General features: G+C 41.7%; 1 protein-coding gene across 1 annotated transcript in view; it reads left to right on the top strand.

Moving 5' to 3' along the window:
* The window catches only part of GRK2 (G protein-coupled receptor kinase 2), a 43,301-nt gene that overhangs the window by 9,446 nt on the left and 17,741 nt on the right, over positions 1–16,114 (top strand). Inside the window, exons 2-10 of the mRNA XM_060772143.2 lie at positions 2,412–2,488; positions 6,506–6,579; positions 7,693–7,794; positions 8,807–8,881; positions 9,247–9,308; positions 11,082–11,133; positions 12,984–13,075; positions 14,890–14,989; positions 15,919–15,997. Of these exons, the coding sequence (XP_060628126.1) occupies positions 2,412–2,488; positions 6,506–6,579; positions 7,693–7,794; positions 8,807–8,881; positions 9,247–9,308; positions 11,082–11,133; positions 12,984–13,075; positions 14,890–14,989; positions 15,919–15,997 (713 nt within the window). The remainder of the gene's footprint in view (positions 1–2,411; positions 2,489–6,505; positions 6,580–7,692; positions 7,795–8,806; positions 8,882–9,246; positions 9,309–11,081; positions 11,134–12,983; positions 13,076–14,889; positions 14,990–15,918; positions 15,998–16,114) is intronic.

Here is a 16,114-nt window from a genome sequence, read left to right as displayed (position 1 = left end):
GTTGTTGGGTACTATTGTTTTGAGATCTTGTACTTAGATCTAGGTTTTGTACCTAGAATTTGAAGTAAGTTGCATATACATTCTGCAGAACAAAATGATATGCTCCCCAACCTCCAGACTATACTGCCTCAGACAAGGGACTTCTATCTTTAAAAGCTTTTCAGCATGGAAAGCTGGAAAGGAAGGATGCATGTCACAGGGAAAAGCTGCCATCTCGTGCTCTTTTTCTATGAAGAGATTTCCCATGAGAAAGCATTCAGAATGTAACCACTGTGGGTCCTCTTCCCCATACCCAAAAAAGACACCTGCAGCCTGAAAGATCACAGGGAAGCTTTACAAATAGATTCTGATTACATCAAATTGGTTTTTCTCCTCTTTGCAGTAGCAGAATATTTCAGGCAAAAAATAACAAGAAGCATAGAAGGTTAGCACTGCAATTACTACTTTTTGCACCACAGTTACTGTGCCACCTGCACTGCTCCTCCATGTAGTTTGAGTGAACTCGAGGATATGTACAATGAATGGGGGGATTGTAGGTGCCAGGAACGCTGACTCTGCAACCCTTGTCAAGTGATCCGATAAGCTACAGCCTTTAAAAACTGACAAGGCTTTCTCACACAAGCCTCCATCTAGAAGTGAACCAGCACTGGAAATGTAAGCATATTTCATTGTGAACAAATCCTCCTTATGTTTGTAGAACGTCCTTATAAGTAAACAGGGTTAGAAGCAAATAACTGCAAATAATTCCATTGAGTTTTCAAATAAACACAATTAAGAACGGGATTGGGAATTGCAAATGCTACTTTTTTGCCCTTTTATGAGGTAGACACAAGTGCTCACACTTGAGGTTCCTCAGGATGTAATCTGTCATGGGAGCAAACAAAGTAATAAAAATTTATTCTCAAAGATGGTTTATGTTCTGCTTGGCCAGTTAATATCTACAAGAAATATATGGTCATAGCCCATCTCAGAAAAAATCCCAAGCAAATGACTCCAAAACAGAGTTCCAATTCTTTGTCATACATTAACCTAGCAAGCCTTCTGTCTTGCAGCCAGATAGTCTATAGTGTTTTCCCTGCTGCCAGATAGAAGTCTTGCCAACTCATCTTTGAAATTAGTCAGTGTACTTTTGGACCTTGAAACTGCGGGTTCATTCTCTACCCAAGGATATTCCTTCCTGAGTTCTTGCATGGCATTCTGTGTGTGTGGTTTTCCTAGTCATTAGAAACAAAAACTAAGTAGAAGAGCAAAAAACGTTACCTTCAGTGAAACTGAATGCATTCAGAAGATGCTTCCCTAGCATCTCGTTGAATTGTCTCCTTCTCTATTCAGGAGTCTTCCCATTTTATTCAGGTCTAGTTCTGTCAAACTGTTTTTGTTTTGTTTTGAAGGCTTTTCAGTTTTTCTGTTCCAAGTCTTCTAGATGTTAATGTACTGTAGAAGAGTCAGACCTTTTAAAAATCAGTCAAATTGTTCCACCAACTAAGAATGGCCATGCACCACCACCCACAGATTCGAGAAAGAGGTATTGATCTGTCAGTTTGTGTCTGGGGTTGACATGTTGTCTTCTCAACCTTTCTGGTTCTGCTTCCAACTAGTACTAAGGGACGGGGGGACAGGGGCAGGCATTCTTATGTAAAAAGCCAGAGAAATGAAATCTAGACTCTCCGGTAGTGGAGTTGCAGTATCTCAAAGTGGAGTTGCAGTATCTCAAAGTTTTGGGGCTATCATTCTCAAAATCTCTCAGAGCCCTTCCACATAGCCCTATGTCCCAGAATATCGAGGCAGAAAATCCCACATTATCTGAGTGTGGATTCAGATAACCCAGTTCAAAGCAGATATTATGGGATTTTCTGCCTTGATATTCTAGGATATAGGGCTGTGTGGAAGGGCCCTGAGTGTAGATTCAGATAACCCAGTTCAAAGCAGATATTGTGGGATTTTCTGCCTTGATATTCTGAGATATAGGGCTGTGTGGAAGGGTCCTCAGTGGCCATACTGGCTGTGGGAGTTTGGCAATTGTAATTCAAACAAAAAGTAAAGTTCCCAAGTCATTCTTTTAATCTCTAGGCTTTTGCTGGTGTTGGTGTTGAGAATGGTTCTTTCAGGCAGCTTTCCTCTAGATGTGTTGGACTCATTCCTTTTGTCTTCCAACATGACCATTGAACATTCTGGTAAAGAGATGAGTTCTTTGTCTTGTCCAATGCCCAGAAAGCACAAAATCGAAAAAAAGTGGCTTATAAAGGAATAGTGCGCTCGGCCTGTTGCAGCAAAAATAACAAATTCTCAAGTTGTATCTAAAAGCCCCCCCCCCCCCCCCATTTAAAGTAAAATGCAGCTAGAGATAGATATGCCAAGATAGAAAGAGGTTTTCCAAGTTAATCTCCCTTTTGTACTTTCTCTCCTGACAGTATCCGCAGTGTTATGCAGAAATACTTAGAGGACCGGGGTGAGGTGACCTTTGAAAAGATATTTTCTCAGAAAATTGGTGAGTATGAAATTATCTTTACCTTGGCTATGACTTCAAAGAGACACAATTCTCTGAGGCTACGGTAGCCTCATGGAGGGAGGAAATGTCAGTGGGGCTAGGTACATGCAGAGCTGTTGTGGAGATGGCTTACTTGATATATGACTTTGACTTCTTCTTTGGATTTTGGGGCATTATTCTACAAAAGTGACAAGCACTGTGGCAGTCAAATACTCTTGCCTGAAATAAGTTACAGAAACCCTACCTTTCTTTGAGCATGGTTAACTTTATATACCAGGCGCAGTTTGTAAAACTGTAAAACACTTGGAGGGGATGAACTGAGAGCTAGACAAATTGGGGAAGAGGGGGAGTTGCCATGGTCAGCAAACGAATTCTGCTTCCTCTTGTGCAGTCTGTGAGAGTTCCTGTTCTGTCTTTTATTGGTAATCAGGGGGCCATTTGCTTCTCTTGAGTGACATTGGAAGAGAAACAATTTTAACACACCTGTTTAGGGACACATGGTTTCCCAAATCTTATTCAGTGTGATGCCATTCAGACTTCACCATTGGCAAGGGATAGTGGGAGTGATTACCTAGCCCCATCTGGAGAGCCACACATTCCCCAGCCCTGGATTAACTCCTAACAGAGTTAGGATGGAGGGTGGATCTTGGACCCTCAGCTAACCTTTTTTATCACATTAAGCAGCAGATATTCTGCATCTGGTGAAATTCCCTTGCTTCACAGCTCTTAATGATACATTAGGTCATTAGGAAGTAGGTATGGCAGCAAGTGTTTTCCTGGTAGGGCTACTGTGGTATTAACAGATGCAGAGGAGTAAAAATTTAGACATTGAAAGAGTTTTGGCTCCCTAGTAAATCGAAGGATGGGGACAACTTCACCTGCTCAGTTTCATTTTGTCAGTTTGCTAAAGACCTGTGTAGAAGGAAGGCTTAAAAGACACCCACATCCCGCTACTCTGTCATTATCACAACCCAGAATGGGCAATTTGGAAGTTCCTGAACAGACTCAGAAGTGGAGTGGGCAGATCAAAAGACAACCTGACAAAATGGCATTACCTAAAGGAATACCACATCTTGTGTGATTGTGGAGCAGAGTAGACAACTCTGCATCTGTATGCTTGTCCACTATGCCCTGCCTCATGTACAGAGGAAGAATTGTTGGAGGCTACAGACAGTGCCATTGCTGTTGCCCGTTTTTGGTCAAAAGATATTTAGCCGCCTGCGCTCCTTCTATTTTTATCAGTTTTATACTAATTTACGCAATGCTTTTGATATGAAATAAATGAATAAACAACCCAGAATAATCAAGAAGCCCTGGTTAGGAATAGCTGGAAAGAGTTGTGGCAAAAGGGGCCAGCTAGATAAACGATGAGGAAAGTGCAGGTTTGAGAGGCTTCAGTGGTAAACTAACGAAAGATGTCTTGTGTGACACTGGCATGTTGTCCATACTGTGAGAGGTGTCTTCTTGCAAAGCTGTTTCCCCTTTCCGTTACTATACCCCGCCTTTACAGGAAACACTCTTGCTTCCTCCCACACCCACGGCCACTTGTGGTTTCTGCATGACATGGCCCGTTTTTAAACCCTCAGCCCGGCATGCTCTCCCTTGCTCCTTATTTCCCTGTTGCTTTCCCAAGAGTGTTTTGGCTCTGCATTTCCCCCTTCTCACCTGGGGATGGGGCATGCCTAGCATTGGGGAAGGGTTTAGAAGCAAGAACCATTTAGCCACAAGCTGAGCTAAAGGTTAACAAACATGTCCCTCAGCCTGGGCGGGTGGAAAATTGGAAGTTCATATATGAAGCCTTGGGAAATTAGTAACTATTCTCTAAGTGTGGGGTTCAGCCTTTGTCAACAATCCCTTTTCATTTGGTAACTTGCTAGTGCTAGTCTGGATAAAGATTTGTGCCTGTATTGTCTATGTTTTAAGATTGCAGAAGGATAATTTCATGGATTATGATTGTTTTAAGTAGATGTGTACATAGAGACACTGAGAAGCTGTGCCTAGTCACTCCTTATAACTGAAAAGCATGTATCTGCCACATATTGTACATTAACATGCTTTGGTTATTGTCACCTTCAAGCATGTGTGTGTTGTGAAGATAAGCTTAGGCTCAGGGAACAGCAAGCAAAAACAATATACTTCTCTTTTATTGTTGTTTGCTCCTGTGCTTTTAATGAAAGCATATAAATCCATTCATGACACAAAGAGCAAATGGTGAAGAAAAGTTTCTCCTGTTGTTAAAGAACAAGAGTGGGCCGAAAGGCTTGCCTTTGCAGAGTTTTTGTGGAGGTGGCTTACTCAAGCCTGCCGGCATATTGTAAATCCCAGGGATTTCTAAATTAGCATTTAAAATTATTATACCTTCTGAAAAAAATATAAATATCAAAAGGTGTATTAATCACTCTAAGAATAAATTAGATGTCAGCAGCTGTTTTGGACGGAGTGTCATTGCTTATAAGGTTAGCAAATCAAGCTTTCTTCAGCATGGTAGTATGTGATGATGAAAAAACCCCTTCAGACATGTTGATGTTTTCCCTCTTGTATTAGTAGTAAAGGCACAGTCTCATGTTAGAAATATAATAATGGCCACCAGCTAGATAGCTTTTTAAATAGGATGGTTTGTGGAAGATCCATCCATCATTAGCTGTAAACTGAAACCTCCATATTTGGAGGGAGTGTGTCTTTGAATAACAGATTCTGTGTAGACAAGCATATGTGACTGGGCATTGCCACAGTCTTGTATTATGGGGTTGCCAGACTGCAACCCTGAAATTTATTTATTTATTTATTTACATTATTTCTATCCCACCCATTTCAGCCCGAAGGCGACTCAGGGCGGTATACACAGTTGGCACAATTCAATGCCGAAACAAAATACATACATTGATAAAGCAAAAACATAAAGTGCAATTAAACATAAACGACAGTGCATAATAAACAATGTTGCATATATTCTTTTTTTTCAGTGTTGAAGAAAATGGGAGGCTATAGATTCTCTTACCTTTTACCTCTTGTAATCAAAAAACCACAACAAACCTTACTTTACCCTTTTAGCTGCATTGTATTTTGTTTCCTTGGGTTTTTTTTATAAAACAAAATGCAGAGCATCCAGGTTTTTACTTGGATTGCTTCCAGATGAGGTCTTTATTGTGCAGTTGCCTTTCCCCTTTGGCAAAATTGTATAAGGGATTCTGGTGACGCGATCTTCCATTTTTAATTCTCCAGTATTTTCCTTAGACTTGTTCTGTCTTTTTGCTTCTTGCAAATAACAAACAAAACAAAATCCATTAAGGAGGAAAATATAGAAAAGTTGTGCATTGTCTTTTAATGGTAGTGCTAGGATCCATCCCGAGGCCATCTCTTCTGCTTATGAGCGTTTCTAGAATAGAAAATCTCACTGAACCACAGTTCGATTGTAATAAAGTAGCAACACTGTAGATGGTTTTATGAGCATTTTTGCAACATGATTCTTTTGATTAAGCAGGTTTAGGATTCCTCTAAGTTACTCTAGACCCAGGGGAAGCCTTTTTACTTGACATAAATGACTCAGGTGCCACAACAGTGCCTGTTTTTATTTTTATTTTTATATATATAATCCTTTTTGAGCCTAAAATGTCATAAGGAGGCTAAACCATGTCAAGAATGCCCCCACAGGTAATGGGGAAATCAGGCACATTTAAGAGGGGTACTTTTTATGAGGGAATGTAACATGGTGTGCAGCCCCCCGTGAGCAGTCAGCAATTGGTCCCAGAGCAGGGCTGCACAACATTCACCCTACAGGCTGGATGCAGCCCACAAAAAATAAGTCTAAAATGTGGCAGTTTTCCTTCTCCCCCTCCCTCCACCTCCAGTGGGTGAAATGAAACTAGAAGGGAAATAAATTGTTTTGGTTTTGTTTGACAGCAAAACCAGCTCTTGTTGCCTACCCACTTCTAGAGAATGGAGCAATTAGTTAACTTTGGGGAAGAAAGTGGAGGAAGTTCAGTCCTTAAGTGCTAACCACTGTAATGTATCTCTTAGGGTTCCTGCTGTTCCGCGACTTCTGCTTGAACCAAGTGGAAGATGCCAAACCATTGGTTGAATTCTATGAAGAGGTGAGGCCCTGATGACCAGACAGCATATTCTTGTTTTTCCAGTGTATTCAAGCCAGGATTGCCATCTTCGGCCTAGAATGCAAAAAGTTTAGGTTCCTCCTTTAAGGTGGGGCAAGGCCCTTGGTGCAAACTATTTTCAATATAGTAAGGAATCCCTTTCAGAAGTGGAATAGATCTATTCCAGAAGGAGGGAGGTGGAAAATGGGCAGGTGGTACATCCAGTGGTGTCTATCTGCCAGTGAAGCATAAGGAGTTGTTGGAATTGATTCTCCTGCCACACTTCCACCACCTATTCAGTGAAGCTGAATAAAAGACACAAAAGGAAATGAATGAGAGAAACCATAGTTTCTACTGGGAGGAATCTCTGCTTTGTGGCACAGGAAATAGTTTTATCAAAATTCTGAAACATCTTGTCAGAGGTAGAATATATAGGTAAGAAAAACTTGATGATGGCCACAATATTTTATTTATCACAAGGATGGAAATTGTCTGCCTCTTCAATTATTGGAGTGCATTTCTACCCCGTTCTTCTCAACCACTGAGGGGGGACTCAGGGCAGCTTACACCAGCAACAATTCGATGCCGCAACTTACAGACAAATATAACAGCAATTTAAAACAATAGATAAAAGATTACGTTAAAATGGTTTAAAACATTATTATCAAGCCATATAGCCATTTCCAGTCCAGTTCCACATCCAAAGTGCTATCATGCCTTCTGTCCAAAAGCCTGGTCCCAAAACCATGATTTAAGTTTCTTCCTAAAAGAAAAGATGGATGAAGCCAACCTAATCTTGCTGTGGAGCGAGTTCCACAGGCAGGGGTCACCACCGAGAAGGCCCTGTCCTTCGTCCCTGCCAAACGCGTTTGCGAAGCTGTTGGGACTGAGAGCAGGGCCTCCCCGGACAATTTTAAACTACTTTCCACCACTGATGATGCTGGAGAGGGCTGACAAGAGTTGCAGTTCAACAACAACACCCGGAGAGCCATAAAAGTTCTTGCATATCATTTATATGGTCAAAGGCCAGGCAAAAATTCTGTGCTGTAAATATTTTTTAAAGAAGTGTTATATTTATCATAATTAAAATAAACAAACTTTGTCCATTTTCTCCAGATCAAAAAGTATGAGAAGTTGGATTCTGATGAAGATCGAGCTGTAAAGAGCCGCCAAATATTTGATATGTACATCATGAAGGAGCTGTTGTCCTGCTCCCATGTGAGTGTCCTGCATGCTTTCTGTCGTGGAGGAGAGTCTTATAAATTATGTAAAGCCAAGTTGAAAGCACCCTGAATGAGAATATAAAGCTCCACAAACTGATTGGGAGGTGAAATCATGGAGTCATAGGGTTGGATGTGAACCCATCAACACCTAGCTCACCCTCTTGCAGTGCAGGGATACACAACTTGAGCACTCTAGAGAGTTAGATAGCCAAACCCTATTTAAATATTTCCAGCATTGGAGAGTCTGCCATTCTCCAAGGAAGTCCACCTTCTAATTAAACTTAACCAGCTCCATTAGCCATTCCAAACCTTTTGCCATCTTGGTTGCCTTCCTCTTAACACATTTCCTGTTTGTAAGTATCCTTTTTAATCTGTGATACTCAGAAGTGGACACAGTACAAGCCTCAACCAAACATAATGGAACTGTACTGTGACATCCCTCAATGTGGACACTATATTCCAGCTCTCTTTCCTGTTCAGGGCTGGCCTTGCCCTTGGTGAACTGTTAGGCAGAGCTTGGAGCTGTTACTTTTTAAACCACAGCTCCCAGAATCTCCAGTCTTGCATGGCTAGCAACTGTGGGGAGTATTATAGCCCAAAAGATAATGTTCCCAAACCGTGGTCATATGCAGCTGCCTGGGATGGTACATCATCAAATACATCAGTTTTGCTGTTATGCCAGCAGCAGATTGAATGTCCCCCCCCACCCCCTTTCTTTAGCAGAGATAGCTTATAGTTTCCCAGATTTTAAACTACAACTCTCATCCCTCTATTTACTATGCTGGCTAAGGCTAATGATGGGATAGTTCAAAAACATTTGGCAGGGCACATACATTGTTCAGCCCCACTTTCCTACTTCAAAACAACTTGTTCTGCTTTAAGGGATGCAAAAGTCCCATACTTCTTTTTTCCTCCACTCTCTGGCACTATACCTTAAAATAGGCTGAAGAACTGGACAGAAGCTGGACATCCAGGTTTATATATTTTTTTTCTGTGTCCTCTCACAGCCCTTCTCCAAGACTGCCACGGAGTATGTGCAGAGCCGCCTCAGCAAAAAGCAAGTGCCACCTGATTTGTTCCAGGTAGGACCTTCTGAATAGACTAGAGTGGTCTTATCCAGTCTAGCATCTCATTGGCCTCATTACCGGAATCATCAGATTTTACAAGTAGGTTCTAGGTAAAGCAGAGCTCTGCGATGACATAAACTACAGCCACTAGAGATGTTGCTTCTCGGTATGTAAGAGTGACCCATCGTATGGCCGAAAACCTCATTCTTCCCACTATCAAACCTATTGAGGTCTGTCTTTGCTGCAGCACTTGTTAATGTTCTCATGCCGCTGCCTGGCAATGGTTTAACATGAGGGGGGTATGTTGATAAGAAACAGGACAAGTGGGTGGGCAGTTTAATGGATGGTCCTTATCCTTGTTCCAACTACTTTTCCACCAGCTATACATTGAAGAGATCTGCCAGTGCCTGAATGGAACTGTCTTCCAGAAGTTCATTGAAAGGTGAGTCCTGAGTATGAGCTGTGGTTTGTGTATAAGTGATTTGAAACAAAATGTTGGGCTGGGCTCAGGATTCAGCAAGGTAGTTAGGCCTCTTTTGGAAATGCATTGTTTGTTCCTCTGTTCTCCTATTCCTGCTCCAAAACATACGCAGAAGCATTATTTTTGTACTTGTTGAACTTTCAGGGTTCCTCAGTGGATACGGATGCTTACTGATCCCTGGCAAAGTGAATTTGTTATCATCTAAGACAGTGTGGTGTATGTGTTGGTGGCTTGCTTTCTAGTAGAATGAGATATTTGCTATTTGATGGGATAGAAATATCTAGATAACGCTATTGTGTTATCTAGATATTGTGAGTTATTTATGGGAAATGACATGGGAAAAGGCGGGCAAATATCATCACCCTATTTACTGTGGAATTGTGGGGAAATACACAATTATTTGAAGGTGATTAAGTGGGACAGTGCTATTTAGAATTTGCAAATTTACTTGAGAGTAAGGCCCACTAATTACAGTTGCACACAGACTCCCTCTATTTCTCTACTTCTGAATAAATGTCCTCAAGATCTACCTATAAGACAGCAATGCTTCAAACCTATGCAGAGATAAATGATGTGGAACACAGTGTGACTTGGTTCTACGTAAACTTCTTTATGATTGGCCTAGAGGACAGGTTAAAAATAAATATACATATGCAGATTATCAATGCATAATTTCTCAACTGACCAAACTTGGATCGTTGTTTTAAGTGAAAAGTCATATATGACACGTTGAGCTCATTGGAGAAAAGGTGGGGGATATAAATTGAACTTTAAACATCACAGATTGAGTATCTCTTATACAAAATGTTTGGGACCAGGTGTGCTTTGGATTTAAGATTTTGGGGGTGGGAGTGTGTGAGAATGGAATATCAGTATTTGCATTTATTTATTTATTTATTTATTTATATCCAGGTAGGGTCCGAGTTACAATCATCCAACTTACAAACAACTCATAGTTAAGCATGGGGGTGAGACAAGAGGAAGTGAAACAACCCCTAGGAAGGGAAAATCAGTCCTAGAACAGTTACCATGGGGAAAAGGTGTCTCCACTGAAGCTTTATCGTCAGTCTTTGTTTCCACCACAAGCCATTTTTTTCAAAATCCAATTATCACAGGGAGAGAAAGTGGGGTGAAATATTTTGAACAGGGGCACAAACAGCAAAACAAACACCAGAAGGGTGTTAACCCTTCCCTATGCTATCCAAAGTGACACTTAAAAATGGACCTGTTCCAAATTACATACAAATTCAACTTAAGAACAAACTTGTTGAACCCTATCTTGTTTGTAACTTGGCAACTGCCTGTATATACATACAGAGGTATCTTAGAGATAGAACCAGAGTCTAAACATGACTTGGGTTCTATTCACATGCCTGAAGGTAATTTGATACAATATTTTAAATAATTTTGTGCACAAAACAAATTGAGTATACTATCAGAAAGGAAAGATGTCACTATCTCAGCCACCCATGTGAATAATTTTGTATACATTCTCTCCTATACTTGCAAAGTTTTAATTGTTTTCCATGCCCAGTTCAAGAGTATTAAGGTGAAGAAATATTTATAAATGGAGATTGCTGGACTTGAGCAGTCTTAACAGAAAGGTGTGATGAAGGAGCTTTTGAGAAGTGTGCTATATTCATTGGAGATTGAAAGAATGAGCTGTGTCATATAGATGAGAGAGAGTACATCTGTGTTCTCTCTATCATTCTTCCTCCCTCTCTTCTCTTTCAGTGACAAATTCACACGCTTCTGCCAGTGGAAGAATGTGGAGCTGAATATCCATGTGAGTGCCTGAGGTTGGGAGGGCATTCCTGAGGGTTGGGGTGATAAGGAAAGAGCTGTCAAAAGATACTAAGCATATACTTGCTTCTGAACAAGGCAGGGAGTGTAGATTTGTAGAGCAAGGATAGTGTCAGGGTCTTAGGCACCATCTACACTGCTATATAATGCAGTTTCAGGATACAGATTATCTCCATTCAACTCAATTATATGAGTCTACACTGCCATATAATCCAATTCAAGACAGTTCCTCTAGATCCAGCCTTAGAGAACGAACCCCAGCCCCAGAAAGCTCATAGTTTTAGAAGTTATATGAAACTTGTGGCCTTTATTTCACAAATTAAATGGAAAATATGAATGAGGAAAACTTGAACAGTGAAATCAGACAGGAAATACCCTAGTGACCTTCCAGGTTTTCTTGAACTCCCGCTGACCATATTGACTGATACCTAACAACAGCAATGGCAATTCCCCATCATCAGATACACTGCTGGAATTGTGAACTGGACAAATGGAACTTTGTAAAAGGAGATGGAGGGCCTGATTCTTGCAGCACAAGAACAAGCAATTTAAACCAATGCCATCAATGCCAGAATTGAAAAGTAGGTGACAGATTCCAAGTGTAGACTCTGTAAGGAAGCAGATGAAACGATGGTTCACATACTCAGCTGCTGCAAGAAGATTGCACAGATGGACTATAAGCAGAGGCATAATACCATTGCTCAAATGATCCACTGGAATTGGTGCCACAATTACCATCTGCCTGTGACAAAAAACTGGTGGGATCACACAAGTCTGAAAAAGTTACACAAAATGAATACGTCAAACTATTCTGGGACTTCCAGATTCAGACTAACAGAGTTTTGGAGCATAATACTCCTGACCTCACAATCATGGGGAAAAAACTAAGTATGGATTGTCAATATTGCAATCCCAGGTGACAGCAGAATTGACAAGAAGCAACTCAAAAAGCTTACACGATATGAGGATTTAAAGATAGAACTGCAAAGACTCTGGCACAAGCCAGTAAAGGTGGTCCCAGTGGTGATCGGCACACTGGGTGCAGTGCCTAAAGACCTTGGCCTGCACTTAAAAACAATCAGTGCTGACAAAATTACCATCTGTCAGCTGCAAAAAGCCACCCTACTCAGATCTGCACACATTATTTCCCAGTACATCACACAGTCCTAGACACTTGGGAAATGTTTGACATGTGATCAAATAAAAAATCCAGCATAGTGATCTTGTTTGCTGTGTACTAATCTTGTTGTGCATCAAATAACAACAACAACTTTATTCTTATACCCTGCCCCCATCTCCCTGAAGGGACTCGGGTGGCTTACAAATGGGACAGAGTGTCTACAAGACATAAAAGCAAAAACAGTCAATTAAAATAAAAACACAATTAAAATAAAAGCATTATAAAATACAACAATCCAAATTAAAAAAAACACTAAACAGAAAAGTATAAGAACAGATTACATTGAAGCTCCAGACAAGGTTCAACAAAACCAATGGCCAGAATTACTAAGATGGACATGACCAAGCTATAAAAGGGCCGGGCAAGGGATAGAGCAAACCATATACCTAAGACTATATAGAGGACTACAGGTAACCTTGAGTCATGATTTAAGAGGTAGGGAGGTGAAAGGAGATGAGGAAAGCGGGGATGGGGCAAAAGGCAGTTCACACCTGGGAATACTAAGCTAGCGTTCTGTAAGCTTAAGACCATCAAGAGACCTCTGTATTGCTGCTACAATGTTAGGGGGCCAAATGGTCTTCATAGCATGGTAACGTTTTGTGTTCTCCTCTTTCTCCTCTTTTTTTTTAAATTATTTGTCTTGTGGGATCCAGCTGACCATGAATGACTTCAGCGTCCACCGGATCATTGGGCGTGGCGGCTTTGGGGAGGTCTACGGCTGCCGAAAAGCAGACACAGGCAAAATGTAATTTTTTATGAGAATCCTGTGGGAACAGGCCTTGCAGGGATGGACAATCAATACCTGGGATTATTTCCTCCCAGCAGACAAGGCAGCATTTTCCAGTCGAGGGGAATTCTCTGGACATGCTTTCTTTGCAGTGTCTCTGTCTATTTAGATACACTCTTATGCAACTTACCACTATGTGAAGAAGCATTTCTCCTTCACTGCAGTGAAAGTAGTCGTTGTTGTGTGCCTCTAAGTCTATTCCAGCTCATGGTGACCCTAAGGCAAACCTAATATGGCTTTTTAAAGACAAGATTTGCTTAGAGAGCTTGGCTTTTGCCTTCCTCTGACCATGTAACTTGCCCATTGCTACCCAGTGGGTTTACACTGACAAGTGAGGATTCAAACATTGGTCCCTGGAGTCCAGCCACTACACCATGTTGACTCGAAATCAGCTGGTCGTCAACACCAGTGTAAGCTGCCACTCTCCCTCCTTCACTGTTGCCACTCTTAGCCCAGCTGCAAACAGTCTTCTCAGAGTCATTTTACCAGCTTGTCTCTGTTTACTGGAGACACAGAGACAATGCTAGTGCAGAGCCATCCAAGCAGTGTATGAAGTGTTTGTGAAAACAATGCCTGCCTGTGTAGTTACAGAGTTTATTCATTCACTAAAATTTCAAGGCAGCTGGCAGAACAGTGAAACCAAACAATAATATGTAGTAAAAACAAAACAAAACAAAAATGAAGTGGGAGCCCTTTAAACAAGAGGCAAAATGGGGAAACAGATGTCATTTAAAAAGCTTTAAAGGCCAAAACAATTGTCATCTGGTATCTAAAAGTTAGCAACACAAGCACCTGATGCAGGTGTTCAAAAAGCACATTCTATAAATAGGATGCCATCACCAAGGAGATCCTGTATCCAGTAGTCACCAGAAGGCCTCTCCTTAAAGATCTTAATTTCCAGGCAAAGATGTGTTGAGAGAGATAGTCCTCCACTCACTCTGGCCCCAGGATTTCATTTTCCTTTCAGTAACCACATAGCATTCTCTATCCCAGTCACCATAAACGAAAAAGGACTGAAGACAAGAGAGTGCAGTAGGGAAAGAATACTTGTATGTGGAGAAGTATAATTTGAGCCTCCATGATCTCTCAAGTAAAGCTACACTACAGTTATCTCCTGGCATGCCAGGCACGGAGAGACCATGGATAGATCAAGGACCTTCTTGAGATAAAGCTCCTTTATACATCACTTGAGAAAATTCTTAATTTCCCTAAAACTATACCTTTCCCCACAGTCCCCCCAATGTAGGGAAAATAGTGGATTAACAATTTGGATCAGTGACTCCTCTCTAAATTTATTCATCTGAGCTGCTGTTCTACTAAGTGAAACTCAGAGTGTTCTTTTTGCCTTTTACTTACTGAGAAGTGGCAGGAGAATTTATCAGCCAGGATAGAAACAGATTTAATCCATTCATTAGCAGGATAAGCAGTTACTGTTGATGGGTGAAACAGAGGTAAGTGAGGAGGCTCACAGAATCATAGAAGCCACCATAGGGATGTCTATAGTAGATAGTTACCTGTGAAAAGCTGTAGAGTTTGGAGGAGCCTGATGCAGTCACAGCAAGAAGTCAATATTCTGTTCAGGCTGGTGGAGGTGTGCAGTGTTACTGTGAAACTACAGAATGGAAAGGCATGCAGTGGGTCCCTGGGGTTGGGTATTCAGATTGTTGTGGATGAATGGGCATCAACAAGAATGATTTCTCACATAGGAGCATCACCAATGAGATCTAGCAGGGATATGACCATAGATTGTTGCATCCTCTTTTTATCAACAGGTATGCCATGAAGTGTCTGGATAAGAAGCGAATTAAGATGAAACAGGGGGAAACACTTGCTCTGAATGAGCGCATCATGCTGTCCCTTGTCAGCACTGGGGTGAGTTTGACTGTCCTAAGCAGCTGGAGTTGGGGAAGATAGGCAAACCCCAAATCTGGCCAGTAGGGCAACTTGCTACAGGAGAGGGAACAATAGGTGACAAAATACATTGAGAGACATATGGATTTTACTTGTGGCTAAATGCAGGATAATGACAGTAGAGTCACGGCAGGTGTTTTGAGAAACATGTCAGCCCATTCAGAGGGAGGACAATGTGTGCAGGAGGTGGCACTGAGCATGTGGCTGGAAGTGTGATGCTTGCAGTAAACTGGCAGCAGGGCTGGGATGTGTGTAGGCAGCGCAGTGAATATTCTGTGCAGGAAAGGGGAGGAGAGGCTGTGCAATGAGAGTGAAGGCAGGAGCAGGGCATGTGAAGTACATGGAATACACAGTGGAGGGGGGAGCAGGAAGGTGGCTTGATGTGTAATCTGCACAAAAGGAGGTGGAAGCCCACTGTGGGTGTTCATGACGTGTGTGTGTGTGTGTTTCAGAGAGGGAGGGAGAGAAGCAGGAAGATTGTGTGATGACTGTGTAGGAGTTGGTGCAAAGCAGACTGCAGAAATGACAGAATGGGAGTGAAGGGTTAAAGGACGAGACAACAAATGGAAGAGGCAGCATTCATGTGTGGGGCAGAAGCTTGGGTGCTATGTTGCACAACCCAATCTCTCATTATTGTGTGTGTGTGTGTGTGTGTGTGTGTGTGTGTAGGAGAATGTAGTATATAGCCATCATGTGCCTGGGTGTATTGGAGACTGAAGAAGGGGAGTCTAGAATAGGCAGCAAGACATAGACAAAGTGCGATATGGGTGTGAGCAGAGATGGCACACAACATGTAACAAGAAAATCATTCACATGTTTGCACATGCATATTTTGTGATTCATTTCCCCCCTTTTTTCTGTTGTGACGTTATTCCTCATGTCTCTATTAGGATTGCCCCTTCATCGTGTGCATGTCATATGCCTTCCAAACACCTGACAAGCTCAGCTTCATCCTGGACCTTATGAATGGTGAGAGCCAAAATCCTACCTGTAGGTGCCCCCTTCTTCTTTTCCTCCTCCTCCTCCTCTTCTTCCTCCTCCTCCATGTCCTTCTCTAAGCAACCTCCCAGCTCCCATTGTTACCTC

The sequence above is a fragment of the Anolis sagrei genome, chromosome 1, assembly GCF_037176765.1.
Source record: "Anolis sagrei isolate rAnoSag1 chromosome 1, rAnoSag1.mat, whole genome shotgun sequence".
Lineage (NCBI taxonomy): Eukaryota > Metazoa > Chordata > Lepidosauria > Squamata > Dactyloidae > Anolis > Anolis sagrei.
The sequence above is the reverse complement of the archived record's forward strand: the minus strand, read 5'-3'. Positions and strand labels throughout refer to the sequence as shown.